Raw genomic sequence first — 20,162 nt, forward strand, 5'->3', positions numbered from 1 at the left:
TTAACAGCAAACTCATTAGCAAGCTCCAGGCAGGTGGAAATGAGAGCCCCTTCCCCATCCTGCCCAACACCACCACCCTGGACCCTGGGGCAGGGGCCTCTGGCTTCACCATTTCCCTTCAGTGTGTGGCACAGACACCACCCATGCCTACCTGTGGTGTGTAATGGCATAAGTCTGGGAAGAGCTGCCATAAACAACAGGATACAGGAGGCCTGAGACACTGCAGGGTGGAGGGAGCTTCTGGTGCCCAGGAGATGGGCATGAGAGAAACAATGAGGGTCAAAGATCAAAAAGGCTCAGGGTAGGAGGGTGCTTGGGACACCCTCATCCCACGTGGGTGTGCCTGCTTCAAGACCCAGCGACCTCTCTGCTTCTGACCTAGCTTCATGCTAAGGCACTCTAATGGCCCAAGTACTTGGGTCCCTGACACTCACATAGGAGGGAGCTCCAGTCTCCTGGAGTTAGCCTAGCCCAGCTTTGGCTGTGGCAGGTATTTGGGAAAGGAACCAGTGGGCAGAAGATCTGTCTGTCTCTGTCCCTTCTACCATCCCCACCTCCCTCCCTCCACCCCCTGGCTTCAATAAAATGAAAATATCAAGACTGTTCCTAAACCAGTCTTGCAAATTTCAGAAGCTTCCGAAGCTCCCGATGCCTATTACAATTTCTCAAAAGCCACAAGTCACCCCCCTATTATCTCCTGCTGTCTTAGCACAGAGTGACAATGAAGGAAGATACAGGTTAAGTCACCTCAAAAAGAGCTGGATGCTCACATCTAAACAGGGAGAGGCATGAAAGCATGACAGGGTACAGAAGGCAAGAGAAAGCATTGCAGCAAAGCCCCAAAGACCAGAACTAAACATCCTAATAAGCCAAAACAAATGTCAAGCCCAGAGAAAAAGTCACCTAAATCCACCTAAAACTACCACAAGCAGGTCAGGCCCTGAATAATTATTTGCTGGATGAATGCAAGCTGTTTAAAACACCAGGACAGGAATTATCAGGAATGCCACTGGAGAAGAGTAAATATCAAAAGCAAATGCTGGTCTTTGAACAGTCTTCTGTATGTGGGAAGGCAGACTGAAACCCGAGCTTGCAACTAGCAGACAAATAGGAAAAAGAAGAGGAGGGTGCGGGTGCAGGGCAGGGTGGAGGGGAGGTTCTGGATTATTTCTGCATCAGCCCCTTAACCTTGCATTTGTTCCCTTCAAGCCCCGAAAAGGAAGGAGGGGAGGACGTGAAAGGCTTTCTCTAGCTAAAAAGCAAAAGCAAACCCCGACATCTGTGGCGGGCTCAGCGGTTGTGACGGAGGAGTACCTCCTGAAAGGGGCCCATGATACCCCACCCCCAACACGGAGGTGAGTAACCTCAGGAGCCCAGAGAAATTTCTGGAAACTTTTTAGTCCAGGGGGCAGGAAATTGAGACGGGAAGAAACTGCTAACTCTTTTGAAGCTCCCTCTTCTGACTGAAACCGTGTACATCTGAACACACGCGCATGCAATTAACACTATAGGCTCAGTGTTAACAAAAGTGTAGCAGGCAGCAATTAAAAACTTATGGGCACGCTGCCCCTACAGCTTCTTAATCTTGACCAAAACTGAGTTAATAAGCTACCAAAATTTAAAGAGCTCTGTATCTCAGTTTTTGTTTATGAAAAAAATGAATGTTGACACAATAACAAAGTAGCCACGTCCTCTGGACATCAGATTCTTCCACAGGGTCAGACGGGAGTGCAGTGGAGGATGGCCCAGGTGCTTGGGCCCTGCACCCCATGGGAGACCAGGAAAAGTACCTGGCTCCTGGCTCTTGCCATCGGATCAGTGCAGTGCACCGGCCGCAGCGCGCCAGCCGCGGCGGCCATTGGAGGGTGAACCAACGGCAAAAGGAAGACCTTTCTCTGTCTCTCTCTCTCACTGTCCACTCTGCCTGTCAAAAAATAAAATAAAATAAAATAAAAAAGAAAGAAAACAGCGGCTTTCCGAGAAGCAGCTGAGAAGGCAGTGTCATTGAAAAACATTGAGAAGCTTCACCCTGTGTCAATTTCTGAGTTACTCTCAGTTTTTAATTCTGTCTCTAGTCTGTTCTTTCAAACTATTTTTACAGGCTCCCAGGAAGAGACGATGGAACTGCATTTCCCAGTGTTTCTGTGTTCGTTTGTTTCTGGATCTGGTCGACGGCCAAAACCACCAACTGTGCTCCAAGACTCCTGCTGCTGCTGGCCGGCTCTGGCAGGCAAAAAGCAACAGGATTCAGAGGCTGGGTCATGCCACCGTGTCGTCACATAAAAAGAACCGGAGACGTGCACTCCTGGACCAGAGGCTCAGAGATTCAGTCTGCCCAGATTCTGCAGTGACCCTCAGCAACATTCCTGATAGGAATTCAGCCACTTCCCAATACACTGTGTGTGCGCACACCTGCCACACACCCAAGAGCAAGGAAGTCAATGGTAACTAGATGACTCACTGCTTTTCTATCTGTGCTCCAAACAGGGATCCTCGGGCTGGTGGTGTCGCCCAGCAAGTTAAGCCACCACCTGTGATGCCAGCAACCCAAATGAGCACCAGAGTGAGTCCCGGCTGTTCCACTTTCAATCCGGCTCCATGCTGATGCACCTGGGAAAGCAGCAGAGGATGGCCCAAGTACTTTCACATCCACATCAGTGTGGGAGACTTGAACAGAGTTCTGGGCTCCTGCCTTCAGTCTGGCCCAGCCCTGGCTGTTGCAGCCATTTGGGAAGTAAACCAGCAGATGGAAGATATCTGTCTGTTTTCCTCTCTTTCTCTTTCTCCCCTCCCCCCCCCCCATAATTCTGCCTTTCAAATAAAAAATAAATCTCAAAAATAAAACAAGGGGCTGGCATTGTGGAGGCATGGGTTAAGCTACCACCTGCGATGCAACATCCCATATGGGTGCTGGTTCGAGTCCTGGCTGCTCCACTTCCCATTCAGCTCCTTACTAATGTGCCTGGGAAGGCAGTGGAAGATGGTCCACTTGGGGAGTGAACCACTGGACAGAAGAGCTCTCTCTTTCTCTTTCTCTCCACTCCTCTCTCTGTAACTCAGCCTTTCAAATAATCAAAAAAAAAAAGGGGGGGGGGGATGCTACAGCTATGAGATGCTAAGCCAAACTACTAATCAGACAAGGAAAGACAAATGTTCTCATTCACTAAGATAAAGTACAAATTTGAACACATATCCCTGTTTCACCCTTCATTTTCCTGATTTTCCACCATCCACTGGTATCTTTGTGCATCTCTTGCCAGTGGAGAACAATTACCAACACAACCAGGCTGTAGGCACCACGCAAAGTATCTCAGAGCTCCTATCCCTTCCAGGGAGAGTGCCTAGCGACGGCAGCACCCAGCATCATAGAATCCAACACAGAGTGCACAGACAGAAGAGAGGAACTGAAACATTAGGCCTGAGAGCGAAGAGCCTATAGCAGTGGAGCAGGACAGTGAGGGACTCAGAATTCACCAGAGCCTGGATGCCGTGGCCAGGGCGACTGTATGAGCCAGTGCACCCAGGAAGCACACTTCAAAGGGAAAGGCACACCTTGGGTAGGGGTGGGGGTCAGGGCTGTGGTGCAGCAAGTAAAGCTGCCCGGCTGCTCCACTTCCGATCCAGCTCCCTGCTAACGCGCCTAGGAAAGCAGCAGAAGATGGCCCAAGTCTTGGGCCCTGGCATAGATGTGGGAGACCCAGAAGAAGCTCCTGACTTCAGTCTGGTCCAGACCTGGCTGCTGTGGACATTTGGGGAGTGAATCAGCACATGGAAGATCTGTTTCTCCCTCTCTCTAACTCTGCCTTTCAAATAAATAAAAAAATTTAAAAAACAATAAAAAGAGACTGTGTATGAGGCTGGTCCTTCTTATTTCGTCCCTGAACCCACTGCACTCGGCTCTGTGCCAGAACGCTACAGTTAAGTTACAGTTCTCACCAGACATCCACAGACAGGAAAACAGAATGTGTGCTGGATGCTGGGAAAGCAGGCTGCAGAGTGAGGAAAGACCGGGAATTCAAAGGTAACAACCATACCCTTGACCCCTGGTAGGAATTCAGGCTAGAGCGGCTTGCTGGTCAACTCACGAAAATCACTTTGCATCTCTCACACGCTCCTGCTCTCTTTCTCTATCATTTTTTGAAAAGTGAAACTTCCACCTGCACTCCAGCTCAGCCCCTCTCCCTTCACCATCCATTTCTCCCTCTCTGCGAAATGAACCTTGGGTCCTACTCAGATATGCTCCAACCTTCCTACCCACAAGGGAAGCCGCCCCTCAGCACTGGACCCTCATCCAGCTGCTGTGCCCCCACCCCATCCCCTGCCCACCCTCACTGCGAGCTTCTCTGAGTGGCAGGGCAGTGCACACCCACTGCGCCTGCGGGACACTGAAGCTGCAAGCTCTCAAGTCCAGTGGTCTGGTCCTTGGTCTTTCTCTACTGACCTCTCAGCACCTCTCAACGGGGGTGCCCTGCCTGCCCTGAGCATAAACTTCTCTCAGATTCTATGAGCACGTTCTCCCCTCAGCTCCCTCAGCCTCAGCAGCCGCTCCATCCACTGTCCCATCCTTCCTGGTCTCTGTCTCGGGCTCCTCCACGCTCCAGTGTGGTTCCTCCCGGGCCACTTCCTTTCCCCAGGGCCACCACCCAGAGTGGGTACGAAATGCCACGGCCAGGCCAATGGGCCCAAAACCACCTGCCATAACTGGCCTGGCCACCACCCGACCCTCACTCCAGCACACCCTCTCCCCGCTCCTTCAGGCCAGGCTCAAGTCCCAAATTCTCCAGGAAATAAATTCCTCTGGCACCTCCCTGGCCACGCTGATCACCTGCCTTGTCTGGATTCCTAAGCCACTGAAACAGTCTGCCCTACAGGATTTATTCTTTAATTAGGGCCACTCCTTAACTTCTCTAAATGCCTGCTTCCTCCAGTACAAATCCCTGCTCCCAAGCATCCCTTTTACCGGACCCGGTACTGAGTCACACTGGCAATGCCCGAATTATCAGTCCATTGACAGCAAATACAAACATTCTATAAAGGGAAAAACCAAAACTCATGCACCATCTTTATTAAACCGTCTGAGAAAAGCCTGGGACTGTTTCTAAGCGACTTAACAAATCACAAATAACCTTTTTTAAAAACTTTGTCTAGAATCACCTTGTGGCATGAGAAAAACACATTTGGAAAAGCAGGGCTAAGTCCATAAAACTTTCTTCAACAAAGTCCTCCAAATACTCAAAACTTAAAATACTGGGAAGCATTTCACAGAAAACATTGAAATATAATAAATGACGACTATTTTCAACAAAGCTTTAAATGCAGAGAACGTTTTGTTCAAATCCTGTGTTACGATAACAAATACAATACAATCCTTCAGTGCAAAAGCTTACATGAGATACTGGGAACAGGGGTGGCCAATCCAGGATTTCCACCAGAGCTCCCTCCTCAAACAGGGCTGTTCACCAAGACCGCTAAAGGCTCTGGTGAAACCCAGTTCATACACAACACAGAAATAGCCTTATTTTTCATTATTTAAAATAAAAATTCTTTCCTATCCCTGCCACCCTCCCAACACACTATCAGTGAATTTTTCTCTATTCATGCATAAAACAACTCAGCCCAAAACACTTGGCCTCACACAGGAGATCAAAGCTCAAACCAGGGAGCTTTCCTTGGCCAAACAGCCTCCTCTCTGAGCACTCTAGCCACTGGCACTTGCCCTTGACATCCACCAACACCAACTGCACAGCGTCCCACTGGACACTGCCCTATCCAGCGCAGCGGGCACACCAGGGTCCTCCAGCCCTAACCTCTTCTTTTCTCATCCTTCAGAGAGCTCAGGATCCTCGGGTCCTCAATCTCACCAACTACGCTCCGAGAGTGCCATGGCCTCCTTGGTTCCGTTTGCCACATGCACATGTTCTGAGACTTATTCAGTCTTTCTCCCCAGCTACCTGTAAGAACCCGGAGCAGAAAAACCAATTTTTACTTATATTCTACAGTGAGTTGTACAGTTTCATGTAAAAATACCTGCAAGTCCTAATCTCCAGAACATTCAAAAACAGGGCCTTTGGAGATGCAATTAAATTTTTTAAAAAGATTTATTTATTCACTAGAAAGAGTTGGATGGAGAGAGAGAGAGAGAGAGAGAAATCTTCCATCTACTGGTTCACTCTCCAAACGGCCACAACAGCTAGGGCTGGGCCTGGGAGTTTCATCCAGGTCTCCCATGTGGGTGCAGGAGCCCAAGTACTTGGGCCATCCTGCACTGCTTTCCCAGGCACATTAACAGGAAGCTGGATAGGAAGTCCAACGGCAGAACTCAAGTGCCTATATGGGATGCCCTTAACCCACTGTGCCACAGTGTCACCTCCTTAAATATCTTGAGATTATTGTAGACTTAGGGTACACCCTAGAGCAGTACCTTGTATATTTCTAAAAGAAAGGAGAGGGGACCGGCGCTGTGGCACAGTAGGTTAAGCCTCCACCTGTGGTGCCCACATTCCATATTAGCACCAGCCCAGGTCCCAGCTGCTCCACTTCTGATCCAACTCCCTGCTGATGGCCTGGGAAAGCAGTGGAAGATGGCCCAAGTGCTTGGGCCCCTGTACTCATGTGGGAGATCTGGAAGAAGCTCCTGGCTATGGATCAACCCAGCTCCAGCTGGCCGTTGCAGCCATCTGGGCAGTGAACCAGTGGATAGAAGACCTCTCACTTTGTCCCTCAAATAAATAAACAAATCTTTGAGAGAGAGACAGAGAGAAAGGAGAGGATCTGAGACACAAAGACATAGAGGGAAGAAGGCCATGTGAAGACAGAGGCAGAGACCAGAGTGAAGCTGTGGTAAGCTGGGGCCACCAGAAGCTAAAAGGAGCACGGACCGATTCTCCCCTCAAGTTCTCAGGACAAGCATGGCCTTGCTGTCACCCTGATTTCAGACCTGAGGCTGAGAGAAGAAACTCGTTGCTTCAAGCCACCAAGTTTGTGCCAATCTGCAGCAGCCCCATGAAAATAACATGAAAGAAGGCATTGCACAAAAACTACTGAGCAAAGGAGAGAAAGCAAGGGGAAAAGGTAAGAAAGCATCCCACTACAGGAACTGGGACCCAGCCTCAGACACACTAAGTCTTTGTGCGAACAGCACAGGTCGTGTCTCCACGGCGACTCCAACCCTGCGCCTAGTGAAAGGCGGGAACAGGCCCATCACCTCTTCTACCAGGCCCCACACACTTGGAGCCCACTTCATCCGAGCAGCAGCTTTTAACTGATCCTGAAATCAATTACACTTCATCTAAAGAGCTTGCAGATGCAACAAGCCACTGAATTAAAATGATATTTCAAAGGCACTAACATTTAAATCAGCTAAGGAAAAATTCAGTGAAATAGTGTCCCTGATAACGCACCAAAACGTGATTTTCTACCATACCACCTGTTATTTTTTTCTGCAAAGCAAAATCAATTTGCAAGGAGTTGATCCAATCCAGCTGCAGTTGTTGACTTATCAGAGAAACTGGACCAAAACAAGAATCAACTTAAGCGCCACTCACCGACCTAGAACCTCAGTGTTGACACCGCCACTGGGTGATGACTAATTTCTGTTTTGTGGAGTAACAAAGAACGTCTCTCCAACACAGGGGTTTTTCTCCACTACACCCAAGAGTGAAATTAAGGTCCCATGCCCAAAATTTTCACTTCAAAGAATCCAGCTAAGAAAGAAATACCACTGTGGCTACCACCAAGGGGTAGAGGGATGGCTTTAAGAAGTCCAACAAAAACAGAAACTAGTTTATCCATCTTCATACCTCCTGCCATGCACAGTGACAGTGGTCCTGAGCCTAGTGTCTCCTAATTCAAAACACGGAAATGAGAGTCCACCAGGTGTGGGTAACGCTGGCCTGCGTCCTTACTCATACAGTCTCCTGCTGAAGCCGAGTTAAATTACAACCCCGACTGGAGTTTTTTTCAGAGATGGTGCTGTGTGGCCCTTGCCCTCGTGTTCTCAAAGTGGCAGCCTTGATTTTTTTTTTTTTTAAAGGAAGCCAACCAAAACAACAGAAAAGGAACACCGAGCCAGTTTGACAAAAGATCCATTAGAAACGCTTAGGACTCCAAGTTTTCTAAACCAAGTTAACGTTCAGAAAACAAAATCTGGAGCCGCTGGGGCCAACTGCTCGGCGAGATCTTGCAAAGCTGCGCCGCGAACGCCTCCACAAGGCGACTTCCACCAAAATGCTCCCTCCCACAAGGCTCAAGGAACCCTCAATTTTCACTTGAGAAGTCCCTAGCTTCTGACCGGGAGCTCCCAGAGACTTGGAAACCGGGTTCCCAGGCAGACGCTCAGCTCCCAGGTTTCCAGCCCTCAAAAGCAAGGCTGTCTCAAAGGGCGCAATAAAACAGGGGTAACAAAGGGCGAGGGAAGGCTCCCGGGCCGTGCGGAGCCCACGCCAGCGGCGACCCCAGTCCCGCTGCTGCCGACTCTCCCGGCCCAGGGTTCCCCGGCTGGGCAGGGCCGGCGCTGGCAGCCGAGGACCGGGTCGTCTGCAAGCCCCAGCCCGCAAGAATGAGCTCGAACTCGGCCCACGGCGTGTTTACTTGCATCCCCACGTGGCTCCGCGCCGCCAAGCAGAGCAGCGCCCGGGAACCCGAAAACTTTGCAAACCAGCGGAGCCCTGGGGGCAGCCTCGCTCTCGTCCCCGGCACCCCAGCCCCAGCCTGCGGCTTCTCTCACACAAAGACGCCCGGGTGCCCGCGGGACGCCGCGCTCCAAAGTTGCCTGAGGAGACTGGGGAGGGAGGGGACGGAGAGGGCCGGGCGCCCCGCGCGCTACTCACAAGGTGACCGTGCGGTTGGGCAGCGTGTCCGGGGGCAGGACCTGCGCGAGCTCCAGGCTGCTGCACACCACCTTGCCCTCGGCGGCGCCCGCCGCCCTGCCGGCCCCTCGAGGCCGCCCGTCGTGCTTGCAGCCCGGGGGCAGCGCCGCGGCGCCGCCGCCTCCCAGCAGCGCGAGGAGCGCGAGCAGCAGCAGCGGCGGCGGCTGCGGCGGCGGCGGCGACGAGCGGCCCCGCCGGCGCCCGGGCGGCACCATGCTGAGGGCCGGGCCTGCGGGCCGAGCGGCGGCGCGGTGGCCTAGCGGGCGGCCCCGGCGCCCGGGCGGGCGGGGGCGCGGCGCGAGCCCGGCGGCGCCCGGAGCCTCGAGGCGGTGGGAGGACGGGCCCTCCTCGGCGCCCGCATGCTTCTTTGTCCGCCGCGGCCGCGCTCGGCCTCGGGGGAGCCGCGGGGTCACGGCCGCACGGGTCCCAGCGCCGCTCTCCGGCCCGGCGGGAGCACCGCCTCCTCCTCCGCCGTCGCCGCCGCCTCCCGCGGTCCGGGCCGCGGCTCCTCCCCGCCCCTTCCCCTCCTCCTACTCCTCCTCAGACTCCGGCTGCGCTCCGAGAGGGAGGCGCTCGCGCCCGGGACCTGCGGGGCCGGCCCGCGACCCCGGAGTCGGGGTCGGAGTTGTGGAGGCCGGGTACTCCTGGAGCGGGAGGAAAAAGTTCGAGGGTAAACTCCAGTCGCAGTGCCCCTCTCCTCGCGTCTCCCTGCGCCTCCGCCGCCGCCGCCCTCCTGCAGACAAAGCGGCCCGGTGCGCCCCTCGGGGCCGCCGGTTTGGGCCGAGGAACGCTGGCTTGAGGATGGGGTGAGGAAGAAGAGGAGGGCTGAATTTCCTGGACCCACAACCCGAGCCGTGAAGTGCATGTATCTTCCAGGAAATTACCTTCCTCCGTAACTATGCAATTCTCATTTGTCTCCGATACATCGGAGACAGGAAACAGGTTCCTCTCCAATAAAGTAAACTCTCTAGAGCCATTTCTTTCCTTTAGCTGTTCCTGCCGAGAATGGATTGGGGGCGCAGTGGGAGGGCAGCCTTTTGGAAGAAATTGCTCTCTCTTGTCCAAAAAGAACCTAGACGTTAACCAGCTAGAGCCGTGGTGAGCTCAGCCCACCAAGAAACCCCAGCTGAATTCACTGCTAGTTTAAGACCTCCCCAGCCTTGCCCTAACCTTTGCAAAACCAGGGCCCGCCTACCGTTTGTTTAAAACTGTGCAAGCAGTGTGTACAGCTTTCACAAAATGAGTTTTAGTCGATAGTCGACCTTGAGAAATGCACCTTCCCAGCAACTTGGAAGGCCAGGAGTGGATTCAGAATTCTCAGATAGCTTGGAGTTCCGCCCTGAGATCTGTCAGCTAGGAGGGAGTCCTGTGCACCTGCGGTCCCACCCCCTTGATTCCTAGGCCCAGCTGCGTTTGAGAACAAGAGAGACTTTCTGCACCAGTGTGTGGACACTGCACAAGGCTTACCCCGGGTCTGTCTACACCTTCAAGCAGCCACTGTTGGGCCCAGGAATGCACATACCAGTCCTAGGTCTTCTGGTGAGAAGACATCTGGTAAGACACCTGCCCTGGCCAAGAATGGCCTTGGGAATTTGGGGTAGGATTTTCTGGGGTCTTGCATCCTGTGGACAGTCTATACAATGGGAACTGGCCCTGGAGGTTCTTCATCCCAGGAGGAGAACTCTGGTAGGTGCCCTGGAAAATGCAGATTTGCTTTCCTGTGTGTAACGGCAGTACTTCCTAATACCCCTGTAAAGTTTGTCTCAGCGACCGGTGTCACATGAATCTATCCTACCAGAAATTTCTCCATTTACCGTACACTATTGTGTTAAATTTGAATGGCAGTTCATTAGACCAAGACTTCCCGAGTTCAACTATATAAACTCAATATTGCCCAACGCTATCTGGTAATACGTTCTGTGATGATTGAATTGTTCTGACCCAAGTGCCTGGTGTTAGGAAAAGAGCCCTCCTCACACGGGGCACCAAAATGTTAGGAAAAGAGGCACAGAATAGAGAGGAGGCAGTGTACGAATTTACAGCCAGACCGAATTTATTCAGAGAAAATAAATCCATAGAAGTGGGTGATCAACTGCCCGCATGCACACTGATGGAACACGTGGCAGAAGGCCCCAACCCCAGGGGCCCCGGGGCCTTTTTATATTTTAGGAGGACTGGGGATGGGGGCAGCAGGCAGAGGGGAATTCCTGGTGCTGGTCTTTTCAGGTGGCTGGTCTTTCAGGTGGGGCATGAAGGCATTAGGGTGTGAGAACCAATTGAGTTTCTTTTTTTTTTTTTTTTTTTTTTTTTGACAGGCAGAGTGGATAGTGAGAGAGAGACAGAGAGAAAGGTCTTCCTTTGCCGTTGGTTCACCCTCCAATGGCCGCCGCGGCTGGCGCACTGCGGCCAGCGCACTGCGCTGATCTGATGGCAGGAGCCAGGTACTTATCCTGGTCTCCCATGGGGTGCAGGGCCCAAGCACTTGGGCCATCCTCCACTGCACTCCCTGGCCACAGCAGAGAGCTGGCCTGGAAGAGGGGGCAACCAGGACAGAATCCAGCACCCCGACCTGGACTAGAACCCTGTGTGCCGTCGCCACAAGGCGGAGGATTAGCCTAGTGAGCCGCGGCGCCGGCTCAATTGAGTTTCAAGGGCAAGGAATACATTCCAGTGTTGATCTATTTCAAGCAATGAGGGAGAATGGCTGAGGCTTATGTCATTCATTGTTCCATCACCTGGTTTGTACCCCATCTCTGGTTTCAACTCTTCACTCCCTGCTGATGTGCACCCTGGGAGAACGCATTGATGCTCGGGTACTTGTGCTGGTGCCACCCATGGTGCAGATCCAGAGGGAGTTCTAGACCCCAGGTTTCAGCCTGGCACAGACCTGGATGTTGCAGACATTTGGGGAGTGAACCAGCAGATGATTCTATGTCTGTGTGTCCCTTCCTCTCAAAATGAAAATGAATACTTTTTAATTTAAAAATTGTTCTAGATCTTTGCTGTCCAGTGAGGAGGCAAGCTATAGCTATCTATATAGCAGTTGAAATTTAGCTAGTAGATGATAAGTGAGTTTTTCATTTTAATTAAATTTAACTTAAATGCTTAGTGGCTACCATATTTGTGTTGGACAGCACAGATCTGAGCACAAAGATGGGCAGGAAAAGTGGGAGATTATCACTAAATAGCTTTGATTTTATAAATAGCCTTAGAAGGCAAACTGGTGCCTCCATATTAAGGTGGGTGAAATTGGCCACATTTCCCTTGAATTTATTTGCAGAATTGTTATTCTCTAACAAAATCATCATCATTATCATCACCTGTTTTCCTTATAAAGCTAAAATCTTCCTACTGTGGCAAAATGGAAGCTTATAGTAAGCATTATTGCTGCTGATATAGGTATGAATAGTCATGTGAATGTATGAATACATGCATATTTTAAAGTTTCTCATTAATATTTACCTGGCAGATGAAATAGCATAATCACAAGGGTGATTTTGCCAGGGTGAGTTTATGCACTTAACTCCAGATGTGCTAACCCCTATAAATTTCCTAAGTGTGGGAAACTCAACTGTGTAATTTGTGATAGTAGTCTCCATAAATATCTATAATTTTGTATGTCTGTTAAATTTATAGTTGAGACCTATGTGCTTAGGTATTCTGAAATTTATTCACCATAAGTACTAATATGAAGTTGGCACATAACTTTTCTTCACTGAGCTATATAAAGTACAAAATCCTGAGACAAGGTGATACAAATGGTACTATGAATTCAAAGAAGAATACAGAGAAAATGTTTTTATTAGATGGATAATTCCAGCCATTCTTGGACAAAAATCCCTCATACCATCTTTGAAAATAAAGATTACTGTACATCACAAGTAGTAGTATGTTAAAACGGAAAAGTACTTTTTCTACAATGTAGAACTTTGAGTGCGTGGAAACCTCAGCTGTCATTTCTTTGCCAGCACGAATTCCTAAGGATATGACAAGTAGTCCCGGCCGCACTGAGAAAGCTCTCAGAGGATGACACTAACTGTGCTTACTGTCCCTTCTCCTTGATCATGCCAGCAATTAAGTTTGAATGAAGCAACCCTGGCTTTGACTGTTTCCTGCGAGGCAGGTCTGTTTACCCTGTTGATGCCCTCTCAGGCCACTTGAATAACACACCATTTGAAGTTGTATGACTTCATGGGTCCTTTCAAAGTTCTCAGTCTTTGATTGCCCCACTTTGGAGCAGAACGTGCTATAGAAACTGAGAATTGGCCTGTTAACCATACTCACATGCACAAAAACAAACGAGTAAAACTGTATTGCATCAACTATGGCTTTAAGAATGGAATGGAATGGTAAATCAACTACATTCCAGTGCTTACGTGCTGCGAATTCTGTTGTGCTCTGTTAGGTGAAACATTTAGAGATGCTTTGTTTTTTCTTCTTAATGGAGAAAGTATAATAACTCTGTGTGCAAGGGTGTATCTATGTAAATGCATATGAAATAAATGTTATATATATGAACATATATGGAGTAAACCCATAATTGTCCATATTATTGATGATTTCTTTTTCATGCTTGCCTTTCTTCCCTACCAGACTAGGAGCTTTTGGAAACTTTTCTTGACTCCCTTCATAAATAACTCCCTCCCATGTTCCATCATTCCCTGTAACATTACTCTAGAATCTAGACCAACTTTACAACATGTCCAAACCTGAATATGGCTTCCTTTTTATTCCTTTATTTACATTTTTGTGTTAATCTCTCCCCTACAGTATCAGCTCTGAGATGCTCTGTCTTGCTCAATTTTTATGACACACAACTTTTGTTGCTGCTAAAGAGCCATTCCTAAACTTTATCCCCATAAAGCTAGAGAAGCATTTTCCCAGCCTGCCTTGCAACTATTAGTGGCCATATGGCCTAGTTGTAGCTAATGAGAATCAAAAGCTGCTCCATATGGTAGCCACTACACACTTGTGACATATAAACATAAATGAATTAAACAAAACTATAAATTTATTCCATTGGTCACTTGAACTCAATTCTGGTTTTCTTTTTCTTTTTTTCTCCCCAGAAACATTTTATTTAAGGAATACAAGCTTCATACATTTCTTTTTTTTTTTTTTTTCTGACAGGCAGAGTGGACAGTGAGAGAGAGAGACACAGAGAGAAAGGTCTTCCTTTGCCGTTGGTTCACCCTCCAATGGCCACTGCAGCCGGTGTGCTGCGGCCGGCACACTGTGCTGATCCGATGCAGGAGCCAGGTACTTATCCTGGTCTCCCATGGGGTGCAGGGCCCAAGTACTTGGGCCATCCTCCACTGCACTCCCTGGCCACAGCAGAGAGCTGGCCTGGAAGAGGGGCAACCGGGACAGAATCCGGCGCCCCGACCAGGACTAGAACCCGGTGTGCCGGCGCCGCAAGGCGGAGGATTAGCCTAGTGAGCCGTGGCGCCGGCATGATTAGTTCTATGTTAAGTAAAGAGTTCAACAAATAACCTGAAAGAAAAAAAAATTACTCCTCACCATTCGAGACAAGGGCTGTTCAAAGTCATTGCTTCTCAAAGGGTCAATTTCACTTCTGTAGGTTATCTTTTAGGTGCTCTATTAGTTATCACAGGTCAGGGGGAACATATGGCATTTTTCCTTTTGGGACTGGCTTATTTCATTAAGTATGATGTTTTCCAGTTTCATCCACTTTGTTGCAAATGACTGGATTTCATGTTTCTTTCTTTTTTTTTACCACTATGTTGTATTCCATGATGTACATTTTCCATAATTTCTTTGTCCAGTCTGCATTTGTCAGGCATTTGGGTTGATTCCATATCTTAGCTATTGTGAATTGAGCAGTAAACATGGGGGTCCAGAAACCTCATTCATATGCTGATTTCATTTCCCTTGGGTAAATTCCCAAGAGTGAGATGGCTGGGTCATATGGTAAGGTCTATATTCACATTTCTGATGTATCTCCATGCTGTCTTCCATAGTGGCTTTACCAGTTTACATTCCCACCAACAGTGGATTAGGGTACTTTTTTCTCCACAGCATCACAGCATCTGTTGTTTGTTGATTTCTGCATGAAAACCATTATTACAGAGGTGAGGTGAAACCTCATTTTGATTTTGATTTGCATTTCTCTTATGACTAGTGATCCTGAGCATTTTTTCCTGTGTGTGTTGGTCATTTGGATATCCTCTTTTGAAAAATGCCTGTTTATGTCCTTTACCCATTTCTTGACTGGGTTGTTTTTTGTTGAGTTTCTTGATCTCTTTATATATTTTGGTTATTAATCCTTTATCAGTTGCATACTTCGCAAATAATTTCTCTCATTCTGTTGATTGCCTCTTCACTTTGCTGAGTGTTTCATTTGCTGTGCAGAAGCTTCTCAATTTGATGTAATCCCATTTGTCAATTTTGGGTTTGATTGCCTGTGCCTCTGGGGTCTTTCCTAAGAACACTACACTTATGCCAATGTCTTGCAGGGTTTCTCCAATGCACTCTAATAATTTTGTGGGGAGCAACCCGGACTAGACTAAGTTACTCGAATTAAGACTTATTCTATGCATCTGCTCTCCCACAATATGGCGCTGGGAGAGGAGAAAACAGCTTCTACCCAGCTGCCTCCAGTTCAACCAATAAACAGCAGGACCTGCTCCTGATTGGAGGAGAGCAGCGTACTCGGCGTGTGGGCAGCGAGTTGGGATTGGCGGAGGAGGACTATAAAGGAGGAGAGAGACGGCATGCACCAGGAACATCTAAGGGAGCCGGCCGGCGGTGTGCCGCTCCCCTGCGGAAGTGGGGAATGTGGCTAGGGGGAACTGCCCTTCCACGGAGGTGGAAGGGATAGTAGCCAACCCGGGAAGAACCAGCAGCAAACCCGGGGAGGGCCGAGCAGAAGAAAGAACAGCGCAGGGTCCTGTGTCGTTCCTCCACGAAGAGGGGGAGCGACAAATTTGATGGTATCAGGTTGTAGACATAGGTCTTTAAACCATTCTGAGTGGATTTTTGTGTAAGGTGTAAGGTTGGTTATCATGCTTCTTCTGCATGTGAATATCCAGTTTTCCCTGGCATTTCTCTTCTGTTCCATTGGTCTATCCATCTGTTTTTGTCCCAGTACCAGGCTGTTTTGATGATAACTACCTCGTAGTATGTCTTGAAATCTGGTAATGTGATGCCTCCAGTTTTGTTTTTCTTGTATAAGATTGCTTTAGCTATTTGGGGTCTCCTGTGTTTCCATATGAATCTCAGTATCACTTTTTCTATATCTGAGAAGAATATCCTTGGTATTTTGATTGGTATCACATTGAGTCTGTAAATTACTTTTGGTAGTATGGACATTTGGATTATATTGATTCTTATGATCCATGAACATGGAAGATTTTTTCCATTTTTTGTGTCTTCTATTTCTTTAATGTTTTGTAACTTTCATTGTAGAGATCTTTGACATCCTTGATTAAATTTATTCTATGGTATTTGTTTTTTTTTTTTGTAGCTGTTGTGAATGGGATTGATCTTAGAAGTTCTTTCTCAGCAGTGTCATTGTCTGTGTATGCAAAGGCTGTTGATTGTTCTGTGTTGATTTATATCCTGCCAGTTTACCAAACTCTTTATGAGTTCCAATAGTTTCTTAGTGAAGTCTTTTGGATCTCCTGTATATAGAATCTGCTTAGAGTTTTGCTTAGAGTTTTCATCATGAAAGGTTATTGTATTTTATCAAATGCTTTCTCTGCATCTATTGAGATAACTATATGGTTTTTGTTCTTCATTTTGCTAATGTGATATATCACATTTATTGATTTGCAAATGTTGAACCCTCCCTGCATACCAGGGATAAATGCCACTCAGTCCAGGAATATGATCTTTCTGATGTGTTTTAGATTCAATTGCCTAGAATTTTGTTGAGGATTTTTGCGTCTATGTTCATCAGGGAAATTGGTCTGTAGTTTTCTTTCTCTGTTGCTTCTTTTTCAGATTTAGGAATTAAGGTGATGCTGGCTTCATAGATAGAATTTGGAAAAATTCCCTCCCCTTCAGTTGTTTTGAATAGCTTGAGAAGAATTAGAGTTAATTCTTCTTTAAATGTCTGGCAGAATTCGGCATTGAAGCAATCCGGTCCTGGGCTTTTCTTTGCTGGGAAGGTCATTATTACTGATTCAGCTTTCATCTTGGTTATTGGTCTGTTTAGGTTTTCTATGTCTTCATGGCTCAATTTAGGTAGTTGAATGTGTTCAGGAATCTAGCTCAATGTGTTCAGGAATACAGCTCTTTGTAGTATTTTCTGATGATTCTTTTTATTTCTGTAGTGTCTATTGTTACATTTCCTTTTTCATCTGTAATTTAATTGATTTGGGTCTCCTCCCTTCTGTTTTTGGTTAGTTGAGTCAATGGTGTGTCCATATGGTTTATTTTTCAAAAAAACAGTTCTTTGTTATGCTGATTTTTTTGTTTCAATTTTGTTTATTTTTGGTCTTCTCCCTTCTCTTTTTGGTTAGTTGAGTCAATGGTGTGTCCACATGGTTTATTTTTCAAAAAAACAGTTCTTTGTTATGCTGATTTTTTTGTTTCAATTTTGTTTATTTTTGTCTAATTATTTCTTTCCTCCTATTAGTGTTGGATTTGGTTTGCTGTTGTTTCTCTAGGTCCTTGAGATGTATTGATAGCTCATTTATTTGGTGTCTTTCCAATTTCTTGATGTAGACACTAATTGCTATAAACTTTCCTCTTAACACTGCATTTGCTGTATTCCATAAGTTTTAATATCTTGTATTGTTGTCTTCATTTGTTTCCAGAAATTTTTGATTTCTTTTTTGATTTCTTCAATGACCTTCTGTTCGGTCAGGAACATGTTCAGTCTCCATGTGTTTGCATACTTTCTGGGGATTCCTGAGTTATTGATTACCAATTTCATTCCATTATGGTCAGAGAAGATTCATGGTATGATTTTGATTTTTTTTTTAATTTGCCGAGACTTGCCTTATGGTCTAACATGTAATCAATCGTAGAGAAAGTTCTTGTGAGAAGAATGTGTATTGTGCGAATGTAGGATGGAAAATTCTATAGATATCTATTAGGTCCATTTGGTCTATAGTGTCGATTAGCTCTGTTGTTTCCTTGCTGACTTTCTGTCTTGTTGATCTGTCCATTGCTGAAAGTGGGGTACTGAAGTCCCCCATTACTCTTGTATTGGAGTCTATGTCTCCCTTTAGATCTATTAACATTTTTTTAAATAGCCAGGTGCCTTTTAATTAGGTACATATACATTTTTTGAAAAGATTTATTTATTTATTTGAAAGTCAGAGTTACACAGAGAGAGAAGGAGAGACAGAGAGAGAGAGGTCTCCCATCTGCTGGTTCACTCCCCAGTTGGCCACAATGGCTGGAACTGCACCCATCCGAATCCAGGAGCCAGGAGCTTCTTCCAGGCCTCCCACATGTGTACAGGGGCCCAAGAACTTTGGCTGTCTTATACTGCTTTCCCAGGCCATAGCAGAGAGCTGGATAGGAAATAGAGTAGCTGGGACTCGAACCAGCAACCATATGGGATGCCAGCATTGCAGGTGGCAGCTTTACCCACTATGCCACAGTGGTGGCCCCACATATACATTTATAATTGTCACATCTTCCTGTTGAGTTGATCTCTTAATCATTACATACTGCCTTCCTTTGTCTCTTAACAGTTTTTGTGTTAAAATCTATTTTGTCTGATATTAGGATGGCTACACTAGCTCCTTTTCAGTTTCTGTTAACATGGAATATCTGTTTCTATCCTTTCACTTTCAAACTGTGGGTATCGTTGCTGAGAACTGTTTCTTATAGACAGCAAATAGATATGCTTTTTTAATCCATTCTGCCAGTCTGTATCTTTTAACTGGAGAGTTGAGACCGTTTACATTCAAGGTGACTGTTGATAAGTAAATACTTTGCCCTGCCATTTTTTCCATAAATATTCCTATTGTTTACTTTGCATTTCCTTTGTACTTTTACTGGCAGATTTTCTGCCTTCACCTACTTTCATAGTGATGACCATGTTTCTGTGTTTCTATGCATAGTACATCCTTAAGCACCTTTTATAATTCTGGAAGGGTAGTGACAAATTCTTTCAACTTGTTTGTTACAGAAGGTCTTTATTTCACCTTCACTCATAAATGAGAGCTTTGCAGGGTACAGTATTCTGAGTTGACAGTTTCTTCCTCTTACGATTTGGAATATATCTCGCCATTGTCTCCTAGCCTGTAGGGTTTTTAATGAGAAATCAGCTGTGAGAAATTGGAGATCCTCTGAAAGTAATCTTGTGTTTCTCTCATGCACATTTTAGTATCTTTTCTTTATGTTATACTGCGAAGAGTTTGACTGCAGTGTCATGGTGAAGATCTTTTCTGGTCATGTCTATTAGGAGTTCTGTGTATTCCTGTCAGCTGGTTGCTGGGCCCACGGACATGAGCTGGCATGGCTGTTACATATGTCCAAAATAGTGCCCACTCTCTCTTGGCTTGTTACAGGACATCAGTACAGGGTGGTCAGGGAGAGAGAAACGTGCTGCCTTTTTTTCTCCTCTAGGTTGGCAGATACACTGTTCCCCACAGGGCTTCAAGCCAGATTCACGCCAGGCTCTTCCCACAGCTTTATCACTAGCAGCTTGGGCTGCTGCAGTCTGGTCTCACCTCACTTTCCAGAGCTGGTGCTGAGACACTTTCGCTGCTGGGATCCTGAGTTGTATGCATCCACACCCTCCACATATGTCCACAATGTCGTTCAAATTTGCATGGAGTTTCCTCTGCTGTTTGCTCTCTCTTCCCTGACACTGCACTCTTTCCACTTTTTTTTAAACTATCTTCCTCTAGACTAGAGCAGTAAGCTCCCTCCTGTTCTGCCATCTTGGATCTTCTCCAGTGAACCACAATTTGGGTTTTTATCAGCTACATGGGACAGGTGGATACCATTTTGAATAGCATTGTAGAATGTTCTATAGCTCAGCACCAATCAGAAAGTGTGTGGGAAGTGGTCAGGATGGAATGTGTATGTGTGTGTGCACATGCACAGAGGGGACAGGGAAGAGAGAGAGAGAGAGAGAGAGAGAGAGAGAGAGAATGAATCTTGGAAGAGTTCCTTCTCAACATCCTTCTTTGGGACAGTGTCCTGCAGGAACATGATACCTGGAGTTGAAATGGGCATTTTGTGTGTGGTCATAAGGCCAAAATCTGAAGGAAAAATTCCAAAATGAAAAGACAAAAAACCATATTGGTCACTGAGGTCATCATACTTGAGTTGCCAATCAAATCTCTGGACTTTTTTATCCTAGTA

At 47.1% G+C, this 20,162-nt stretch overlaps 1 protein-coding gene across 1 annotated transcript in view; it reads right to left on the reverse strand.

Moving 5' to 3' along the window:
• ADGRA3 (adhesion G protein-coupled receptor A3) overlaps nucleotides 1-9,376 on the reverse strand; it is a 139,144-nt gene extending 129,768 nt beyond the window's left edge. Inside the window, exon 1 of the mRNA XM_008274595.5 lies at nucleotides 8,829-9,376. Within this exon, the coding sequence (XP_008272817.4) occupies nucleotides 8,829-9,082 (254 nt within the window). The 5' untranslated portion in view covers nucleotides 9,083-9,376. The remainder of the gene's footprint in view (nucleotides 1-8,828) is intronic.
• Nucleotides 9,377-20,162: the final 10,786 nt, after the last annotated feature.

This window comes from Oryctolagus cuniculus, chromosome 2 (genome assembly GCF_051225735.1).
Source record: "Oryctolagus cuniculus isolate XC-2025 breed Fujian yellow rabbit chromosome 2, ASM5122573v1, whole genome shotgun sequence".
Classification (NCBI taxonomy): domain Eukaryota; kingdom Metazoa; phylum Chordata; class Mammalia; order Lagomorpha; family Leporidae; genus Oryctolagus; species Oryctolagus cuniculus.